Source organism: Gavia stellata, chromosome 24, assembly GCF_030936135.1.
Source record: "Gavia stellata isolate bGavSte3 chromosome 24, bGavSte3.hap2, whole genome shotgun sequence".
Taxonomy (NCBI): Eukaryota; Metazoa; Chordata; class Aves; order Gaviiformes; family Gaviidae; genus Gavia; species Gavia stellata.
Window position 1 is genome coordinate 8,439,534 of NC_082617.1, and position 18,190 is coordinate 8,457,723.

The 18,190-nt window shown below is 53.8% G+C and overlaps 1 protein-coding gene across 3 annotated transcripts in view; it reads left to right on the forward strand.

Annotated features, from left to right (window-relative positions):
• Positions 1–259: 259 nt before the first annotated feature.
• The window catches only part of NTNG2 (netrin G2), a 47,155-nt gene continuing 29,224 nt past the window's right edge, over positions 260–18,190 (forward strand). For all 3 annotated transcript variants that reach the window (XM_059828821.1, XM_059828822.1, XM_059828823.1), the window contains exon 1: positions 260–472. In XM_059828821.1, the coding sequence (XP_059684804.1) occupies positions 260–472 (213 nt within the window). The remainder of the gene's footprint in view (positions 473–18,190) is intronic.

Genomic DNA, 18,190 nt, shown 5'->3' on the forward strand with positions numbered 1-18,190 from the left:
ATCAGCAACTCCAGCCAAAACTTTCCCAATCAAGTGATTTGCAAAGTTGGCTTCTGTGCTGCGAGAAACTTTCCACATCCAAATACAGCGTGCAGAGTGGGATCATTCCTGTCGTCGTCTGGATCTCCTTAGACTGGATCATTTTTAGATGAGGAGTTTCCATGCTGATCCCGAGAGCAACCCCTAGCCCAGTAGCTGCCTTCCTCGGGACTCTCGGCACTGCCCTCGCCCAGGGATCCCACGCTTGGCCCCAGCTGCCATGCTCTACCTGGTTGCTCTCCTCTTGCACTGTCTCCCCTTGGCCATGGGACAGTATGACATTTGCAAGTCCTGGGTGACAACGGACGATGGCCCGTCATGGGAGTTTTACGCTTGTCAACCCAAGGCCATGAGGATGAAGGATTATGTGACAGTACGGGTGGATCCGTCAGGAATCACTTGTGGGGACCCGCCGGAGAGGTTCTGCACCCATGTAAGTGTCTCCCTCCTTGTTTGATGTATTACAACAGACTCTGCTTGCAGGTGGCCAGAGGCAGTGTCCTGCCGAGATGCCATTATGAGGACATTTGGGTTCAGGGTGGCAATGGTGGTTGTTGCCCTGAGCCCTCAGTCTCCTGGTCTGCAAAATGGGGAGAAGGTGTCCTGCCCATCCCCGTGCTGTGCCGGCAAGAGGTCAGCCCCAGAGCGGGGACGGTGCCGGCATGCTGAGGGAGGGTGAGGAGGAGCCGTGGGGGGGTTAGTAAGTCCTCCTCTGGGGTGGTACGGTCTGGGTTTTGGAAAAGCTCTGCCCCCAGCGAGCACGCAACCTGAGTCGCTCTCAGTACATCCCTCTGCCTGCTAAAGTGCGTGGGGTGTGTTCACCACTCCCAGCCCAAAAGGCTGTGCCGTCACCGGGGTTTTATCCGAGGTGGGCACATCGTCTCAGCACGAGTGAGAGCGAGGGGCAGGGCGGCGGAGGCCAGCGTGGCCCCGCATGCCGGCAGCTCAGGCAGTCGGTCTGACAGCCACGGGTTTCACTGGAGTCCCTGAAAACGCAGCTCTCCCTCTCTTCTAGCCTCCACATGAAAAGACTCTTTGGACAGACACTTGCCCTTGTAGTTAAAATCTTTAACTTCTTTTCTCTTAAATATTAATCATTGCATTTCATTCCGTGCACCACAAAGCTCAGCAGGAACATTTGATTTATAATTCACAAGGCTTTACATTGTTAAAAAGAGTTCAGGGGTCAAAGCAAAGAGCGAAACAGCATGGCTGTAACATCCCCTCCCAAACGTCCGCCAGGAGCGGTCCGAGCACACGTTTAAGGCACAGTGACCAAGGCAGGCCGTGCTGGCAGGGTTTCTACCGGGGTGAGCACCGGAGGAGTGTACTAGCCTATTACCTGTAATGAGCAGGGGAGTTCTCCCTGTAAATCAGTGGAAGAGGGGACAGGAGTCCCAGTTTCTATTGCCACCACTACCCGGACTCAGATACCCCACCCCATGCCTCCGTTTCCCACCTAGAACATGCACGTAGACGTAGAAAATACCCTGGGCACAACCAGTTCAGGGCCTGTGTTGAAAATCCAAGAGAAAAATGCTGCTTTGATACCAAGAGATGCCAAACACTTATTACCATCAGAACATGCCACCACTATTTATTTACTCAGCTCTCCCCAGCCTAAGGGGTCTCATTAGTACCAGGGAAGATATTTTCACTAAGATAAGTGGCAGCTTTTCCTTTTAAAAGATCATTTGAAAAGAAAGATTAAGTCAAAGGTTGCAGATAAAACAGTTAACTATTGATGGGTCAGTCTGGATTTCCATTTATCTGACTGGCTGCGGAAGGATTAAAAGGTGAACACCACCAGATTGCTTTCCACTACATTCACTGCAGCTATTTGCAAACACTTTCTGGCTAAGGATGCTCCAGACTTCAGCTCCACTGACCTCCAAGGAAGCAAAAGACACAAACTGCAATCAGCTCTCTACATCTCTTGATTCAGTCAATACTGAGCTAAATTCTTTCTATTCTGGGCACCAGCAGTACTTCCTTGTAGCGTACGCTTGCCATGTGCTGTAACACTTGCAAACACCGTGTACTGCCGTGAATGGGAGTTACACAAACGCAAAACATGGATTTGCCTTCCTGTCCCTGCCTCACCCCAGGGTGCGTGCCTGGCCCAGCATTCATCTCCCGAAACAGAAACCAGCACGCACAGCAACGTCCCCAAGCAATTCCCTGATGGAGAATGAAGCTAAGAACAGGCGTAATATACCGCAAGTTATTTTTTAGATGTTTTTGGGAGAGGTTTATGAAATCCCACTGTATTCATGGCCCCTTCTCCCCCATCTTACACCGGTGCTGTCCTCCCCAGAGGATTAAAGAGTTTTAAAAATGAAGCAGATAAAGAGCAGCCCTGCTGAGGTGAGCAAGGAGCCCACCCAGCACTTAGCACACGGAGTAGGAGATGGCTGCAGGAGAGATCCAGGCTCTAGTCCAGCCTAAGGACTTGAGCTGTGTGTGCTGGGGGGCCATCAAGGTAAATTTTCACAGCCTCTGTCACAGAGAATGACACGTGGCCGCTTACTGCTGAGCATCCCCTTATGGTCAGGAGAAAGTGGAATCAGCAAGAAATGGCCTTTCCATCGCTGGTCCTGGGTGGTGACTTGGCACCTATTGACACGCAGAGAGAGGTGAGCGGAGCCCGCAGAGGATGCGAGCGGAGGTTTGCTGCCCCTGCGCGAAGAAAGCGCTGGACAAAAATCAATGTCGCTGCCCACCGATCGTTACAACCTCCGAGCCCCGGCCCTTGCTGCGAGAGGGGAGGGTTAGCGGCTGGCACGAACCCTGCGCGGCTCCTTGCCTGCCAGCCTGCTCGGGTGCCTTTTGGTGTCCTGTTATCCTTTCTCTTCAGGTTTTAATTATTTTTATGTAACAGGTGGGATCTCGTAGGAGGCTGGCTTTCCAGCAGAGAAGTTCTTACAGTGACTATATTGCTTTCTTAGGTGTCTTTCAAAACAGCAGGGTACTGTCCGTGAAGTTAAACTAACGTTACTCAGAATTAAGCACAGCCCGGCAGGACGCCTGCACTGCTCAGGCAACTGAAATCAAAATTAAAGACTCATAAACGTCCCTCCTTGCTTAAGGCAGCCAGACAGGAGGGAGCCGGACGATGGCCCCGTGCGGGGCATCGCTGTGGGCAGGCAGGAGGAGAGTCCTGGTGAGAGTCAGGACCCTGTAAGACGGGGAGTGTTTCCTACGAGGCTGTACCGGTACCGAGCAGGCAGTGCACAGCCCTCAGCATCGCATGCCACGGTTTTAACAACTTCGAGCAGCACTCTCGGAGAGTTCTGCATCGGAGTTGTCTGGAGGATGCAGGAATTATTTGGAGGATTGCCTTTTCTGTTTTACTGCAATTCTGGTCACATCTGGCTGCTCCCTTCTGGTTGGGAAGCGTTTTGTTCTTATTAAAGTCAGGGGTTTTGCTTTTTCTACAGTTCCTGAACCTTCTCCTAGTCATGTCAACACCTTTCTGGCAGGGTCACCTGAAAAATGAATTGTGCTTTCCCTTCTGGCAGGGCAGGGGGAGTGGTGGGAGCAGGAAGACAGATGGATAAGTAAATAAAAGCCTGAATGAATCTAAAAGCGTGACTGAAGACTAATAGGGAACAGATCTTTTAACCAAGGATGCCGAGGGAAGGGTGAAACTTCAAAGATCACATCCAGGGCATGGCGCAGAGCAGCTAAACGCAGATTTCCAGTGAGAGGGGTTTGCGGGACAGGCTGGGGAACGGCAAAGCTGCCCGGGCTGCATGGGGCAGAGGGGAGATGCGGCGTTACTTCGCCAACCCACCCTCCCAGGGAGGAGGAGGATGGCAGAGCTGGCAGGGTGCTCCCAGGTGTTGCGATATTCTGAGATGCTGAAGCACTTCTTTGGTACCGAGCAGGGGCCTTTGAGAATTTCTCTTTCAAGAGTTGGCGTTTTGCAGACGTGATAAGAAAGTACGCAGAGTTTGTGGGCAATTTCCACGTGGGGCGGGCAGCAGGGAGCAAGCAAACGCCAAAGCCACAGTCCCTGCTCCAAACAGGTTTGCAGCTCAAGGGGTTTCCAAATCCTTCTGGCAACAGCGAGGTGGGACATACAGGAGAGGTGTCCGGAGCAGACTGCCTGCGAGCCAGTGGCCATCACGGAATGGTTTCGCTGCTCCTCGACACCCCGGTGAGAGCTCCCCGCACCCGGCCGGCCGCACGGGGAGCCCAGCTCACCGCTGGCATGGGAGCCCTTTTCTTCCCCCCCAGAGGTGTCGAGACAGTATTTCTTGTTCAGACAATGCTCTTTGATGCAGGGCCGAGCTCTTAGCCCATATTGATGGGTCAGGGGTATTTTTATTTGGCGTCAGCATTGTTTCATCAGCTAATAGAGCTTGTTGATTTTGGCACGGGTAGATGAAAGGAAAAGGCTTTATTTATTCATTACACGTTCAGCCAAATTTGATGTTTAGTTTAATTCTTAGCTAAACTTTTCTGAATGACATGTGGTTATAAGGCTTGTACTAAAGAACCAGTTCTCTTAGTAGACCAGGTGGTAAAATTGGAAAAAGCAGACACACTTTTGGGCACAGAAACCCTTTTCCCTACATTGTTAGCCCATCTCATACAACTCTACTCAACCATATCTTCATACCCCTGTTTAAATGCAAACAAAGTATTGTGGATTTGGGGATGATTAAAACTAAAGTCAAAGTTTTTAAAGTAAGAAGGAAAATGGAGTTGCTTCAGAGATGCTCTTCCAAAAGCATTTTTAAAGATGCAGCATGATCTGGTGATTAAAGGATGGATTCATCCCTTCTGGTACCACGAGCAGAGACGAAACCCGCAGCCCTTCCGCAGCCCACCCATCGCAGGGAGATGCCTGTGCTGCTCCCATGCCTTCTTTCAGGCGGGAGAACCAGGGGGGGCAAAGCACGAGGGATCCTCAGCCTTGCGACCGCCCCGGGATTCAAGGGCAGCCTTTGGGCTGGGCAGAGCCCCTAGGCAAGTGAAATGAAAAATCCTTTCCAAGAAAAGTGGATGTTCTCCCTCCTCCTTGAATAAATCCGCACGACCCACTGTTGGTTGCAAACCCATCCTTGGCCTTAGCAGAGGGTTGGGAGTCAGAGCTCCCCTTTGCCCTTCCTTACGGGACCTATATGGCATTGGGGACAATTACTTTGCCCTTATGCCAAAACTCGGCAGCACAGGAAATCTGCTCCCCACTGCCAAATTGCCCGCGACAGTTTAGGCGGGGTTGTGGGGAGAGAAAGCCACATCTTTCTTTTCACGTCTGCAACGTGGTTACAGCCCCCCCTTCCCCTATGAACCCTCCCGAACATTAAATTAACACCTGGAAAACACTCCCCTTTCCTTTGAGGAGAGCCTGGAAAAGGCAACTGCTGCCATTTCCGTCCGGATGAAGGTTTCCTAATCCACCCCTTGCACCCCTCGCGACATTGCTTTTGAGCGTGGGAGAAAGTGCTGGGGCCTTTCGGTTGTGTTCTCACCCTTAATCACTTCTCAGCATCAGGGTTGCTGCAGGGAACACTATCTGAAGTCAAGATCAGCGGCTCCTTGCCCTTGGGGCCAGACCCTTGGATTGCATGTTATTAGCTGCTCAGCAAATTACGCCCTACTGCTCTCCTGCCACAGAGGCTACACCAGAGCGTGGCAGGATCTCGGTGTTATAAAAGCAGAGGCTTTACAGAAAATGAAAGAATACAATTCAGCTTTAAATTAGAGAGTGCTGAGCAAACGGGATTTCCCCTCACAGTCCGTAGCAATTTCCTTGAATGCCCGGTTCGGGATTCATCTTGTTGTGAAGTGGGATGCCGCTCCCCTAACAAGGATCATTTCCACTTGCTGATGGAAAAAGCACAGCGTGAAAAATCAAGCTGTCAAGTAGATTTAATTGGTACAGCGAGCAGAAAGTTTACCCCCACCTTGAAAGAGATGGGGAAGAATAAACTGCTTTTAAGAAAAGCTTTGCTCGTCAAAGGGAACAGTGTCCAGATGGGAAAAGCTGGAGAGAACTGACTCCAAAGACTTGCTGGGGAGCGTGGCCAGAGCCGGGAGAGCAGCTCTTACAGCAGCGCTTACACTCACTCACACACCAGCTCCAGGTATCACAGTTTTCCATAAGCAGCTTCTGAAGCCGAAGGGATTCAGGGAAGTCCTTCCTATTTATTAATTTTGAAATCTATATTCTGTTCTATAGCATAGATACAATTTCCCATTAAACTTTAAAAGGAATTCTCCCTACAGAAAAGTCTGCCTGAGTGGGAAGGAGCGCTCTCCCACCACGCTCTGGTTTCCCTAAGTAAAAGTCCAGTTTTAGCCTTAGTTGAGCCTGATTACGGTTTCAGACCCCAAACACAGTCTTTTTAGCATCAGGATTTTGAGGCGTGGGGTTTAGGCTGTCCCAGCCCCACGACCCTGCCCATTGTCCCACGCGAGTGACAGCCGCATCCCCTCTGGTCCCTCCGTGGCAGCCCTACAAGCTGCCGAGCCGCGGTCGGTTGGACCAGTTCAGTGATCTGTCTAAAAAGCACCTCTGCAAAATGACCCAAACCGCCTTGCTTTCCGCTCCCGCAGCAGCTGCGGGGCTGAGCGCTTGGCTGCAGCGCTGCATGCAACAACAGCCGGGTCATCTGCAGCAGCAACTGCAGAAGTGGGGTTGCAAAAATCACGTACGGCACCGGGGCAGCACAGCAACAAGCAAGCAATCCTGATGTCCTCAATGGGGCAAGCTCTGCACCTGGCTCGCACCGTTGTTTTTGAGAAACCACAACGGAAACACGCCCAAGCAGCACCAAAACCCTGGGTCCACGAGTCAATCAGCACAGCCCCTTCCTTCGCAGCAGCCTTGTTTCGCCTGCAGCCCCATGGCACAATGCAAACAGCTCAACCTAAAGGTGCAGAGGGGCCTTTAGGAGCAACTGTCCCTGTCCCCGCCAGAGCCACAGGCCCCGGCACCAGCGGCTTCACTGTTTTCTGCTGAGCTCAGCCCTACTCGCCAGAAGCAACCAGACTCCTGCATCCCACTGGCGAGGGGGACGGGGCGGTGAGGAGCCAGTGGTCACTCCGTGTGCGTCTCACACTGTCCCTGTCCGGCGGGGCACAGAGCTTACAGCCGCGCGGCGACGGCCGGGGGGTCCTGAGGTTAATGAATTCCTCCTCTGACCTAGATGGTGAGCTCCATCAAGCGTGAGCGACACCAGCTCCTCAGTGCTTGGCTAGCAGAGCCCGAATTTCCAGAGTTATTATGCACACGGGCTGTTGCTGACCTGCTTAGCGGGAGTCCTCCACTGAGATGGTGTGAGCACTGCTGCTGCCGCTGCCCTCTCGAAGGTGTCCATCTCCCCTGGCACCCAGCCCGCAGTGCTGAATACAGCCCAGGCGTTCCTCGGGCAGTTCAACGCAGTACGCAGGTTCCTGTGCTGGAAAACACCCAAGGGGCTTTTTCCTCTATGGACTGTGAAGCACTGCTTGATGACCAGGAGATGTCTACGGGGAGAAGCTGATGCCTACAAAGCCCTGGCTAAGACCCACCGGCAAACAGCAGGTTGGACTTGAAGCCTTTGCCCCAGGCAGATGCGCCGTCCCCTCCCATGCAGCGCCCTAACCCTGCCTGCAGCCTCAGACGTGTCCCATGAGCTCCCCACAAGTCCCCCCATCTTTCAGGCAGGGTCACCGTGCCCCACAGAGGGAGCACGTTGCAGCACCGACCCCACGCCCACCCTGCTCCACTGCCCCGACCTGTGCGCGCTCGCTCCAGTGTTTGGCACCAGTGCCTCTGCACATCTGCGCTGTGCTGCGAGCAGGCAGGCTTAGGGAAACCTGTGGCTTTTGGCTCGGGGGGGGCTTCTCCATTTGTCACCTGTCCCCGAGCAGCCTCCAACTGCAGGAGTGGACTGGCCAGGGCTGCTCGTCCAAGAGCTCAGTGGGTGCAGGCACGCAGCGATGCAGAGCCACCGCGTTGGGTCTCATCCCAGCTGGCTCCCACCTCTCCCACTTGCTCACTGTCTCTGCAGAAGCCACTAACAGCAGCCTCCCCGCCCCGGAGCAGCTCCATGCACAGCACTGCTACTCCAGCCTCCGCCAAGTCACACAGGAAGGCAAGTGCCAGCGTGTGATTAGAGCAGTGTGGTCACACACCCACGAGCGGTGCCGGACGGCTCCAGCACCCATAGCCCAGGACCAGCACCCATTTTGCTGCACGCTCCAGCATGGGCAATGGGTCTCTGCTCCCCTGGAGCCGAGCTCCGGGTGGATGTTGCCACTGCTGTCTCCAGTCCTGCCCTCAGCACGTCCACGTCCCTTTATGGGGGAATATCCCAAAGGGAGAACTAGCACAGATTCAACTGGGTTTTACACCCAGCCGAAGGGTTTGCGAGCCCCCATTCCCTGGCTGAGTTGGCTGCTTCAGCTCCATGGTGCTGCTGTTAAGGGGGTTTAGGGGAGCCCTCTAAAGGAGAGGATTGCAGTCCTGCCCTTGGGGACAGCCCCCCGCAGCAGCCAGGGCGTTCCACGCTGACCACAGCACCATCCCAGCCACCAACAGGCACCTGCTGAAACGTTACCCTTAAAATAGAGTATAAAGCAACCAAATACTTTGCATGCAACAGCAAAAGCAGAGTAAGTGATGCAGCAGACACGGGAGCCCCTAGCAGAGGTAGAGGAGTCGGTGCAGGGGTATCCACCACCCAGCTGCGCTCCCCCTGCAAAGGCTTTCAGGGAGATCTGCACCCACATTTGAGGACGACAGCAGAGCCTCTGCTCCCTTCCCTTTCCCACCCCCAGCCTCCACGTCCTGCCCTCCCCCATTCAAACTATCAGGGCCTCTCTTACAGAATAAAATATTAATAGCAGTGTAGCAAGCCTCTCTGCAAAGGCTGCATGTATTGAGCTTACAAGGCGCACAAGCTTTTAGAGCAGGACACTTTTCCTACTTCCTAAGCATTTTCTTAGTCCTGAATCAATAATGCACTCAGAGCCCAGCACCCCGGTCGCTGCTGTGGTGCTCCTGCTGGTAGGGGCTGCGGCCATGGATATGTCTCTAGCAAGATGCAAGGGCTTAATAATCTGGCAGAGAAGGGATGGGGCAGGATCCAAGCAGCTTAATTTGTAGACAAGCTTCAGGGAAGTGCCCTGGGAAGAGCAAAGCTTGCAACTCTTGGGTACAGAAAGTCCGGGTTTGGAGACGAGCTAAAAAGCAGTCAATGGGATTAAACACCTGCATCTTTGAACACGAGCCCACGGTTGCTGGCTGAGGGGTGTTTGGCTCATCAGCTTCTGATCTCGGGCTCTAGGTCACCCCACAATCCACAAACTTGCAAAAGGAGCGGTTAGAGGTGTGCAGCCCCGGCGGGAGGTGGGTGCGGAGGTGAGGCCAGGGCGCCGGGAGGGACGGGGTTAGAGCGGCTCACCGGGGGATTAACAGTTCACAAAGAAAGAGCCGCTCCAAAATTATTCCATGGGAGGCTGGGCTGCGGGCGATGCGTGCGTGTGCCCAGCACAGATGAGATTATCTGCTTAGGAGTGGAATTTTCCGGACGGCGTTAACCCTTGTGTCGCCCACAAATCGGCTGCACATGCTTTTTTCAGGACAGGGTGCTGGGCAGCCGATCCGGCAGCAGAAACCGAGCTGCCGCCCAGCCATCCCGGGGCTTTGGAAATGGAAGTGCTGCCCTGAGGTCACTCTGCAAACGGTGTGCTCGGGGCTCTTCTTGGAGAGGTCACCCGTGGACTGGGCTGATTTCAGTCTGGAGGTTAAAATTCATCGTGTAACCAGATTTTCAGATCGTTTCTGGCTTAGCCAGAGTGGGCGTGAAGGGATTTGTGTCTGTGCACGAGCGGTGCCAGCTGCGTTGTGAGGGTGGATGGGTGACTTGGGTCAGTCCTTGTGCGTGACAAGCGGTATCTCCCTCCGGATCCTCCCTTTGCGGAGAGGATGCTTCCTGCCTGGATGTCAGCATCCTGCAGAGATTCTACCGTCTACGGTGCAAAGATCAGTTCAGACCCTTTTCATGGAGTTACTAAGCAGACTATGGGGAGAATTTCAGAGGCAGCACGGGGTGAGAGCGGAGATTTCCTTGACCCTCATGGTTTGCCTTGACCCTCACGTCAAGATTGGGTGAAGGAGCCACTACTTTGCCCAGCTGCAGGTGCCTGGGGGAGCTTGATCTTCAGAAAGGTGGAGCCCCTAATGCTCCCGGCGAAGCCTGGACCCGCTCCTGAAATCCCTCCCTGCCTCAGTTTCCCCACCTGGAGATAGGACATTGCACTGCTACCACACGACCCCGTCTGGCGTTGTGTTGTTTCCCCACGGCTGGCGGAGAGAAGGGCACAGAGCTGAGCTAGGATGGAATACGAACAAGATGCTTCTCGAATTCTGAAGCAGGCTGGAGGGGGAAGGGGAAGAGCAGCCGTGAGTAGGGGTTGAATCTCTTCTCTGGCAGAGAGATGGGCCCAAGGGAGCCCGAGAGCCTTGAACGAGCAGCACGCTGTTCGGTGAATGAGTATCTGCTTCAGGCCAAAGGGAAGAGGCAAAAAGCAAAGCAAAATGTCTCGCTGAGCGCGTCCCGGCGTGCGCTCGCTAAGAGCCGTGCCACGAAGCCAGCGGTGCTGGTTTCTGCTGACTCACGCTCTCCTGAACCCCGCACACAGGCAAAGCGTATCCTAACACCCGTGCTGAGGGGTGACCTTGCGCTCGGACAGCCTCCAATCCAGGAGGAAGGGGAAGGAAGCGGAGGAGCAATCAATCCCCCAAACCACAGTTGGGGGGGGAGACGGAGGGAGTGACTTTCGGCTGAGCCAGAATTAGCAGCAGATCTGTGGAGGGACCCCATTTCCACCCTATTAATAATTCATTCCAGCTCAGCCTTTACCTGCTCATAAACAGCAAACAGCTTGTTAGCGAGGACAGTTTGCTCCCCCTTTGCTGTCTCTGCCCTAATAAGAGCCCCTTGCAGATGGCTGGGGGGAGGGAGGTGGCGAGGGAAGGGCACACGCGTGAGGAAACCACCCCACCAGCCCACCCGGAGCTTCCCATCCCATCCCTACCCTGTCCCCGCAAGACTCCCTGCCCCGGAGCCCACTGTCTCCCAACCGGAGCTGCCCTTCTCCTGCGGAGGTGAAGCTGTGAAATAATCCCTCACCAAACCGTGGATGTCTTGCCAGAACCTGCCTACACACACGGGCCGTTTAAAAACATCTCTTTGGAGGGTTACCACAAAGAAGGGAGCGATGCACCGGGGCTCTGCGTATGGCTTGGGGCTGTGCTTGCCTGCGGGATGTGCTGGAGCATTCCCAAGCACCCGAGCAGCTCTCAGGCAGCAGCCGCACAGGCAGCCCCTGGGAAAACCGGATTTTCTACCATATGTGGGAAATGAGAGCTTCTGGATTATCTAAAATATATATAACTTTACAAAAGTGGTATTTAAAAAAAAATAGGAGAAAACACATCACCTTGAAGAAAGCTATTAAGATTTCATTTTGAAAAGGCACATTTGGCACTCACAGCACCCCCAGCATCTCCGCAGTCCGGTGCTGCAGCTCGTGGTCCCATCCAGGTCCCCTCCCTGCACACTAACAGGCATCCCAAAACGGCGCAGGCAGAGCTATTCCCGAGACATTTGCCGGGTTCAAGTCACAGCCGAGCTGCGGGGAGAGCCCGCTTGGGCACTGGGGGACGGGGTCATTCGCGCAAGAGGAGCGGACCCCGGCCAGGCAGCTCCGCGTGGCCTCCCCACGGCTCCCGGGGTCCCCCCACGTCCCCGGGGCATCGAGCGAGGAGGGCAGGGACCTTCACCCGGGCTCACGGGGAAGGGCTGGTGCAGGGCTGTTTGGCTCGAGAGGGGCCTCATATTTCTCCTCAATTATCTCCATGGTCCCAACCATCTCTGCCGGTGAGTTATGCCACTTGCCAGCCGTTAGAAATAATCGCTGTAAATTAATTACGGCTGTTTCACCCCTCTGATCCCTCCCAGCCCATGAATAGAGTGAAAATTAATTGTCAGAGAGTATTTCCAGTTCTCTGGGAGTCCCATCCTGGCCACTGGCAGGTTATGGTTTATGCCCTGAAGCATGATATTTAATTACCCACAAATGTTATTTTTGATCATAAAATCACCTTGTCTTTTCATAAATCCAGATAGAGCAGTTGACCCCTCAGGTCAGAAGCAGCAAGAGTGAAAATACCCCGTAATGATGTTAGGACAAGCCTGCGTTTTCTCCCGGGTAGATGCGATTCTGTTTGGGAAAGAGCATTGCGTCCTGGAGCAGTTATTGGAAGGAAAACCAAGGAAGTTTCCCGAAATGCGGATCACTCAGTGTGGTCCTTGTCACAAATCTGTGTTGCAGAAAATAGATTTGACTTGGTATCAGTGGGGAGGATAAAGGTGGTTGTCAACGGAGCTGGATCAGGGATGGCATCTTCCCTGCCCGGCGGATTATTTCCCGGTGCTGAATCGTGGTGCTGACAGGCACCAGAGCGAATCCACAGCCCGGCTGGGATGGGGACAGACATCCCTGTGAAGGTCCGGCAGAGCCAGGGAAGCCAGAGCAGGGGATGGAGGCAAAGCGAATCCCCGCAGCTCAATCCCGGCATGAACCGGGGAAACTCAGCTGAGCGTAAAGAAGCAGGAAAGCAAACGCGCCGAGACGATCGTTTCAGCTTTATCCTGCAGCCTCCTGCGCAAGCGGATCCAGCTTGGTGCTGGACGGGGAAAGGGAGGGGGAAAAAAATAAGACTTAGGGCAGAATGCGTGCCAGGGCACCCACGGGAGAGGCAGGGATGGAGCGGGTTGGCCCCTGCTCCCCTCCACAGGTTGGGGACCCCCATCTCCTATGGCCATCAGTCCTCCCTGAGACTTGTTGGTCAGGTTGTTCAGGGAAGGGGAGGCTGCAGGACACCCGCGGTGACACCGGTCCATGGCGGGGACATTAGCAGGGCAGGAGGGATCAGGTGCACGCCAGGATTTTGCCGATGCGGTTGTTCTGCAGGATCTGGAGGAAATTTGATACCAACTTAAGGACTTTGTTGCTGTGCGAGGCAACGCAGGGACTTTGTGAACCTCATTAGGTAACCTTTAAGCGGAAAATCAAAGGCAGGGTCGTAGGTGCCCTGAGAGAAGCAGAAGGGCCTTGGGATGCACCCCAGAGCTCCTCAAGTATCACGGCTGAACAGGGCGGGAGCTAAGGTCGGGATTGTCCCCTCCTGGGTGGAGGTGGAGGTTCAGACCAAGGTTTGCTCGGCCACAAGCACTCCCGAGAAGGAGGGAAGGAGGTTCCTGTGCCATTGCCTGCCCCACTGAAACCACTCCAGCAACCACCCGACTCGCAGACCAGCAAAATGCTGCTTCTGCACAGGGATGATTTTCCCCTGAATTACTTGTTCCACTTGGAAAAACTAGATTAAAACCTACAGATAAGGGGGGCAGTGCCATACAAACCCTCCTCAGCCACGGCCCCTCCACCTACCGCAGCGGTGGCGGGTACCGGCTGCTGCTAACAGCCCGCGAGGGACAGCCTTCAGCGGGCACCAGACCTTCTCCTGCCTAACTGCAGGACCCTGGTCCTTAAGCAGATCTCTCATTTCAGAGTCTGCAGGAAGCTCCTCCTCGTGTCGAGGGAGCCAGACCCGGCTCTTCAGGCTACGGACGGGGGGATCAAATGGCCCCCAGTCCAACCATTGTCAGCGCTTGCAGGAGAGCCTGGAGACACCCGAGGTCTGAGAGCTCTCTGGTTGGGTTTGAGAGCCTGTTCTTGGGGAAAAAACCCTTTACAGAAGAAAGGGCCCAAGAGAAACCCACACAACAGCATAGATCTTTGTGCCAAAGAAAAGCATTTAACTTTTTTCCCCCTTTGATAAAAATCTTCCTATAAAAAAGCCAAGGATTTCTTTTCTCACCCCACAACTAAAAAAATACAAAGTCTGGATTTCCAAAACTCGTCCGAGTTGATGAGACCTTGCCATTACTCTTATTAGGAGACTGTAATTAAAAACAAGTTGATCCCAGGGTGACCGAGGTTTTAGCAGAAGCCTTGGAGTAGACAACACAATTTCATCAGGCAGAAGAGACCCCTGAAAGCAAAGCAACGCCGGGGGGTTCCCTGGCCAAGACACCATTAAACAAATCACATCGGGTTATGAGAGCTGTGATCAGCATCCTTGGCTGAGCAGTGCAAACTCTCACATCACCCATTTACTTTTCCTTGCTCAAATCTTAGCGTATTTTTTTCCTTTTAATATTATTATTTTTCTTCATTGTGCACCTAGTGGCTGCAATTGCTTTCCAGCTTCCCTTTGGCATGGAGATCTCCTAAAAGCTGCAGTTTTATTTCTGTGCAGCTTTCACCATTCACAACAGATGTCTAGTTTGTTTAAAATATTCAACAGCTTAATGATTAATCAAGTAATTTCACCTACAAAAATATATAATTTTATGCTATGAGGCTTGAAAGTGGCATTATCTGCCAGGAAAAAAAGCAAAACAACTTTGCACGCTCATTAAGAGCCGTAGAAACCAGCTGGGCTTTGTAAAACTGGGGCCTTTTATTGCGGCTGTTTTCCCCCACTCCCTCCCTCCCCAGCAAGGTGGGGAGCAGCTTCGCTGCAGCATCCTGGATTCCTGTCATCACGCCTTGTCAGAGCTATATCTTGTTTCTTAAGAAATCCTCCTTCAAGGAGCAAGTCCCCGCTGTCACCTTCCGAAAGTCCCTTTTGCAGCATTCCTGCCCAGCACTGACCCCAGCCCGGCACCGAGAGGAGGCGAAACCCAAGGGCTGGGTCTGCAGTCACCGGGACTGGGACACATTTCCAGGCATTTGCCCCATGGAGGCACAACCTTGCTGTGTTGCCATTTGTTGGGACAACTTGTCCTCAATGATGCTTTTGCAATTTGTCCCCAGGGCTTTGCCCCTTTGGGCTGAGCTGGGGCTAAGCAAGGTTGTGGTGCTTTTTGGTGCACCCTCAAGAAATGAGCAACTAGAAGAACGTGCTGGAGAGCTGGAAACCTGCAACCTCTAGTTGCTGTGAGGACACTCACGACTGATTTAACAGCGTGAGACTCAAAGTGAACTGGTTTATTTTAAGCTCACTGAGACCAAGTTTGCCTGGCTAATGCATTTTGACTTTTAGATTGAAGACGTAAATATCTTGAGACTTTGGACAGATTCTTTGGAGGACACACGGCTTGAAGGAGGAAACCAGATTCAAAAATAATACCTGGAATTGTTTCAACAGTGCTATAACTGATCTTACCAGGACCAACGGAGCAGCCAAAGTATGGCCATCTGTTTCCGCTCCCCCCTGCCCTCCCGGCTGACTTCAAACCACCCCACCATCAGAAAACACATTGAACATCCCGTGGAGGAAGGACAATTCAATAAACCTAAAACCAAAAAGGAACACTTCAGTTTAGCAGAGGAAGCCGTAGTGATGTGACTCACTCGGTGGCTTTTGAGGCCCTCCCCCACCTTTCAGCACTGTCACTTAGAGGTTATTTTTGTGTTTGCCCTGTTAAAACCACGCAGCTCTCGAGCCGTGTGCTGCTCCAGAGCATCACGGTGGTTAAAGACGTCTTTGGGCTGGCTGCCTGCCTTGCTGCAAACGCTTACAGGTTGGGATGTACAGGAGCCATCAAGGATTGTGCACCTCCATTCCCTGATCTCTGGGATGAGCATATGGGAGACAGGCAGAGTTTTGGCTCCGCTTCTTCCTGCTCTCGACCCCCCAGGTCCCCTGCCAGGGACATGCCTGGGCAGCTCTGTCCCTCCAGACGGGACACCGGGGAGGGGGATCGCGCCTGTCAGACTCGGTTGCTTCCCTCACTGCTCCTGGGAAACCTGTCCCACCTCCCACCCCGGCCACCCTTTGCTGGTCTGGGTAATGTTTTCTTATCATGATTTGGTCACAGAGTCCTTCCCTTGTATAGTTTGGCCACTGCTTAAGGAAGCCTCCAAAGAAAACCTTGATAGGAGCATCATCCCTAGCCCCGAAGGTGAAGCTGGCCAGCGTGGCCACACTGGGGACAGCTGTAGCAGCAAATACTCAGTGGAGATTCATCTTACACCAGCTCGAGGGCTTTGGCAGCCTCGATGGCTGTGGCACGCAAGGAAAGGAAGCCACACGGCAAGAGCGCTCTTGCCAGGACGGCTCCGTGCACGCAGACTCCTGCTCATACAGAGCTGCTCTGAGCAGCAAGGCGGGTTTATTGGGGAGTTTTGTCCTGCCACCTTGAGCTGATTCCCCACCTGAGCCCACCGAGACACTGCACTGCTGCACCCTCCTTCAGACAAGAGGTGAAAACGGACCTCCAGGATGGTCTTTTCAGGAGCGTTCTATTAAGCCATCTGTATGACCACATTGGCAGTAGGACCATACTGCAACACAATATGTTGCCTCAGCACAGGAAATGTACTCAGAGCCCCCAGCGCTTCAGCTGATGGGGATTTTTCTTCCTTTTCCATCAGCCACTGCTGTAAAGCTGCGCTAAGAGGCAGCTACATCCCCCAGCAGGAAGCTGTGTCTCATTAGCAGAGGTAAACAATTCCTCTGAACGTGACGAGTCAGGAGAGCATATTAAATATGTCAATATCTTAGGTTTTTTTAATCCCTGCTCCGGAGCAGCATGTCACAGCAGGAGAGGACCCCCCAGTACGGCTCAGAGCCCCACCACACCACGGCTGGCATCTCCCTTGCTCGGGGCATCTCCCCCTCTTTGGGAGGTGAGTGGGGAGCTCCTGGGCAGGTGCCCTCACCTCTCAACCTGACCCACCTGAGCACTCCATTGATTTCCCTTGCTCACTTAGCACAGCTGCAAGCAAGTGAAAAATAATAAAACTATAGCCATTTGCTTTTAAAACATCCATCAAAGCGTCCATTTAATAGCCTCCCTGCTCCGGTGATGGGCACCGCACCGGAGCTCAGCAGCTCCGGCTGCAGCCCTTCCTCCCAGCGCACACGGAGATGGCAAAAGCCACACATCCCTCAAGTTAAGGCTGTAACAGGAGGAACAAATCCCAGCACGGCACTCGTGGCTTTACCACTGGGCAGGTGCATGTCTGAGAGCAAGACAGTGTTGAAAACAGAAGCCGTTTTATCAACTGGCTTCTGCTGCTTTCCCTGGCAGCCTCGTGCACACGCACACGACAAGGCATGCTTTATTTACAGGAGTCCCCTTTTCTCCCCAAGGCCACCGCTGCATCCCCTGCAAAGGAGCCCGGTGCGCACGTACAGATCAGCTGCTCGCTATTTTGTTTTATCCCCGCTGCTGGCGGAGCGGCCTTCTGCCTTATTTACAGCGTGCTACTCACACGCTGCTCAGAAGACAGAATTATTTATGTCCTCCTGAGCTTTTCTAGGCTCCTCGGCGCTGTGGCCTCCGCTCACTGTGCAAACAGTCGCTCACATTCAGCACACGTCCCTGAGCTGCAGAGAGGCACCAAAGGCCCATTTTACAGACGCGGAGCAGAGAAGCTCTAAGTAGTTCCCAGGACTTTTGGTTGCCCAACTGGAAGTGGCAAAGCCCAGATTTTCCAAAGCACCTCACGTTACACAGCAGTTTCCACGTTCATAGCACAGCCCCACTCCCCCACTTTGCATCCGAGAGCACCCATTTGTGCAAGTCAGATCCCCTCCTCTGGTTTGCCCAGGGCATACGTGGGGCACTCTAAAAGCAGGTCACAAGGACTCCAGACTCCAACAGATTCCCAGGTCAAAGCAAGCCCACGGTGCAGGGTCCGTCCCCAGTGCCATGGACATGGGAACAGCCACTTCCCGCGCTTCTCCACACTCGCAGCGGGGCTCTCCCAGCCCTGGGACACAAGCAGCCTGTGCAGACCCCAGCCCTGCACCTCATTTGCTTGAGCCCCCAGGTACCAGCATCAGCTCCCTGCAAGCTGGGGACCAGCACCCCGGCACAGCCCCGGTGCTGCAGGAGGTCCCCAGGGCTGGGCAGGAGCACGCTGCTCCCCACACACAGCACCTTCCCACGGGGTCCCGACCACGCACAAAGCATTCACAGACCAAACCACAAAACCCGGCTCGGTCTTACCTTGCAAGTCCGCTGCGCTCGGGAGGGCCAGACCTCGCACCCCTGCCTTGCAGGCTCCTTGCCTCCAGCCATCAGCTCTGAGCAGCTCCAGCTGCTTTATCCCCTCCTGCTCTGCC